This window comes from Peromyscus leucopus, chromosome 3, assembly GCF_004664715.2.
Source record: "Peromyscus leucopus breed LL Stock chromosome 3, UCI_PerLeu_2.1, whole genome shotgun sequence".
Taxonomy (NCBI): domain Eukaryota; kingdom Metazoa; phylum Chordata; class Mammalia; order Rodentia; family Cricetidae; genus Peromyscus; species Peromyscus leucopus.
Window position 1 is genome coordinate 115,872,649 of NC_051065.1, and position 3,505 is coordinate 115,876,153.

General features: G+C 61.2%; 1 protein-coding gene across 1 annotated transcript; it reads left to right on the forward strand.

The window, feature by feature from the left end:
- Positions 1-566: 566 nt before the first annotated feature.
- Positions 567-3,239, forward strand: Gpr27 (G protein-coupled receptor 27). The gene has a single exon (XM_028872731.2). It carries the CDS (start codon positions 859-861, stop codon positions 1,990-1,992), a length of 1,134 nt encoding a protein of 377 aa, XP_028728564.1. The 5' UTR covers positions 567-858; the 3' UTR covers positions 1,993-3,239.
- The last annotated feature ends 266 nt before the right edge of the window (positions 3,240-3,505 follow it).

Here is a 3,505-nt window from a genome sequence, read left to right on the forward strand (position 1 = left end):
TTTTGGAACAGAAGCAACTTTGCAGCTGTGGCTGGAGGTGGGGGTGGCAGGGGATGCTCGTCCCCCGCGGGCTGCCGCCCACATCAGGCTTCACCTGGGTATTGGTGTTCTGTGATTACCCCGCTATGTTGCTGCCCATCCTTACCAGCTTGCCAACAGAAGGTTCACCCCAGACATCCCTGTCTCCTCTTCCCCCAGGCCTCCCAGACCCTGCCACCCCAGGCCACCGTGTTCCCAGCTCCCGGCCACAGAGACCCCAGCGCTGGCGCCTGACGCCACCTCTGCCGGACCCCCGTTTACCTGGGGCCAAACGCGACTTGTCGCCACCTCGCGTCCTGGGCCCTGCCTCCCCTCCCGGCTGTCGCAACGGCGCCCCCAGCCCAGCCAGGCCCGGTGCGGCGCGGGATGCCTCGGCGGGACTGGCGGCGGCGGCGGCCACGCTGCGCGCTCCGGCGGAGGGGAGGGGGCTCGGCGGCGGCGGCGGCGGCGACGGCGGCGAAGGCGGTGGCGAAGGCGGCGGCGGCGGCAGCGGCAGCGGCAGCGGCAGGCTCGGCGGGGGCAGAGCCAAGAGGCGCGGCGGCGGAAGAGGACCGAGAGGAGGACGCGGAGCATGCGGGCGGCTGCGGGCCTGGCCGCAGTGAAGCCCGCCGCGCCCAGGGCGCAGGGAGTGGCCGTCGCCTCCCTCGCGCACCGCGGCTGAGATGGCGGCGGCGCGGCCGAGGCGCGCGGAGCCCCGGGGCAGGGCCGGCCGGGCGCGGGCTGACAGCCCCGCGGGCCCGGGGAGCTCAGGCGGCGGAGCGCAGGCCCGGGGCGGCCTACGGCGAGCGGCGAGGGCCGGCGGGGAGGAGCGCGGCCGCGATGGCGAACGCTAGTGAGGCGGGCGGCGGCGGCGGCGGGGCCGAGGCGGCCGCGCTGGGCCTCAGGCTGGCCACGCTCAGCCTGCTGCTGTGCGTGAGCCTGGCGGGCAACGTGCTGTTCGCGCTGCTCATCGTGCGGGAGCGCAGCCTGCACCGTGCGCCTTACTACCTGCTGCTCGACCTGTGCCTGGCCGACGGGCTGCGCGCGCTCGCCTGCCTCCCGGCCGTCATGCTAGCTGCGCGGCGCGCGGCGGCCGCGGCGGGGACGCCTCCGGGCGCGCTGGGCTGCAAGCTGCTGGCCTTCCTAGCCGCGCTCTTCTGCTTCCACGCGGCCTTCCTGCTTCTAGGCGTGGGCGTCACCCGCTACCTGGCCATCGCGCACCACCGCTTCTACGCCGAGCGCCTGGCCGGCTGGCCGTGCGCCGCGATGCTGGTGTGCGCCGCCTGGGCGCTGGCGTTGGCCGCGGCCTTCCCGCCGGTGCTGGACGGCGGTGGCGCGGACGACGAGGACGCGCCGTGTGCCCTGGAGCAGCGGCCCGACGGCGCCCCGGGCGCGCTAGGCTTCCTGCTGCTGCTGGCCGCCGTGGTGGGCGCCACGCACCTCGTCTACCTCCGCCTGCTCTTCTTCATCCACGACCGCCGCAAGATGCGGCCCGCGCGCCTGGTGCCCGCCGTCAGCCACGACTGGACCTTCCACGGCCCGGGAGCCACGGGCCAAGCGGCTGCCAACTGGACGGCGGGCTTCGGCCGCGGGCCCACGCCACCCGCGCTGGTGGGCATCAGGCCTGCAGGCCCGGGCCGCGGCGCCCGGCGCCTCCTGGTGCTGGAGGAGTTCAAGACGGAGAAGAGGCTGTGCAAGATGTTCTACGCCATCACGCTGCTCTTCCTGCTCCTCTGGGGGCCCTATGTGGTGGCCAGTTACCTGCGCGTCCTGGTGCAGCCGGGCGCTGTCCCGCAGGCCTACCTGACAGCCTCGGTGTGGCTGACATTCGCGCAGGCTGGCATCAACCCCGTGGTGTGCTTCCTCTTCAACCGGGAGCTGAGGGACTGCTTCAGAGCCCAGTTTCCCTGCTGCCAGAGCCCCCAGGCGACGCAGGCCACCCTCCCCTGCGACCTGAAAGGCATTGGTTTGTGAGGCGCGCTCTGCCACCCAGGCTCCCTCTGGCTTCGATTGTGACCGCGCTTCTTCCCCTTCTGTCCCGTGTCTGGTTTTTCTCCGCTGCCTTCACAAGACTCTCAAAGTGGACACGCACTTGGATTGTACAGACTCCTGTTCTGGGGGCGGGGGAGGGGATGCCGTGGTCCAGTTCCGTCCTTCTAATTATACTTTCTTCCTGGCCGTAGGCCCTGCAGTCTTTTTTGTACTGGTACCGACTTCTTTTCTTCCACGTGTGATTTTTTTTTTTTTTTTTAAATAAAGGCTACACTGGTTTTATTCATGCAAAGTTTCCTAGAGACCATGGCCAGTTTTCTACAGAAGCTATTTTTGACAACCTCAAGTGGCATTACCTTTGCATTGCAGTGAAGGAGAGAGGGCTAGGGGATCTTCTATTGGAGATGGAAGAGAGAGACGAAGTTGTCTAAAGACCCCTCTGAATCGCGGGCCACAGGACCTTGTTTGGAAGTGCAGGGAACTTTCCCCAGCGGTGACACTGAACTTAAAGAGGAAATGGGAACGGGTAGGAAGGCAGTCACTTTGGAGTCAGTTAACAAGCAAGGTTTGGAGCCCTGTTTATATTACTTTAAAAACGACACGTTAGCAACAGCTGTTCTGTATATCAATCTTGAACGGAAACTTTCCGTGAGACTGGCTTTTAAACAGTAAAAAGTGGTTTGGATAGTAATGTGGAGAGAAAAAAAGTTATTGCATGTGTTTGTGCTGATCGTGATTTGCGGATGGGGCGGGCTCTGGAGGGCAGAGAACCACAGGTTGGTTTGGGGTTTGGGTTTGGGTTTGGGTTTTTTTTCCCCCCCAGTAAAAAGTTAAAATACTTTTGTGGAAATGGCTTGTGCTTTGATAAGCCCAGTTTTGCTCTGTCTTATAAAAATAATTTACACTCTGAAGACTTTTGTCCATGGTAAAAAGAAATGGTATATAAATGGTGCCTCTCCCAGGAGACAAAACGTTGTTCCTGCGGTGTTTGCTGAGTTAGGTGGTGCTGTTCTCTTGATGGCGGATTTCAATGATTAATAAGAACTATAATTTAAAACACTATCTCTTTGTTAGACATTGTCATTTGGAACTGAAGGACTACATTGCAAGTACTGTATAATACTTTTTGCTTAAACTGCTATGTTTTTATTAATGTAACTTGCGTTTTGAAGATTTCTATCTGTACTTCTCTTTGCATTACACAAATATACCAGTATTTTCATTCTGGAGTGGCTGTTCTGTTGTTTGAGGCCAAGCTCCCTTTAGGCTGTGGCTAAGTAACTTACTTAGTTCTGTCCTTTAGGACGTGCTGGCCCCGTTCAGGTTTTCGGCTTGGACATCAGCATTTCTGAGACACTGGGAGCCCTTTGGGAGTGGGGTGTGGGCTAGTGTATGTGTGTGTGGATGTGCATGCATATACACACGGAGGCCGGAAGTTGGCCTCCATTGGTCTTCCTCTATTCCTCTCCATGTTATTTTTTGAGACAGGGTTTCT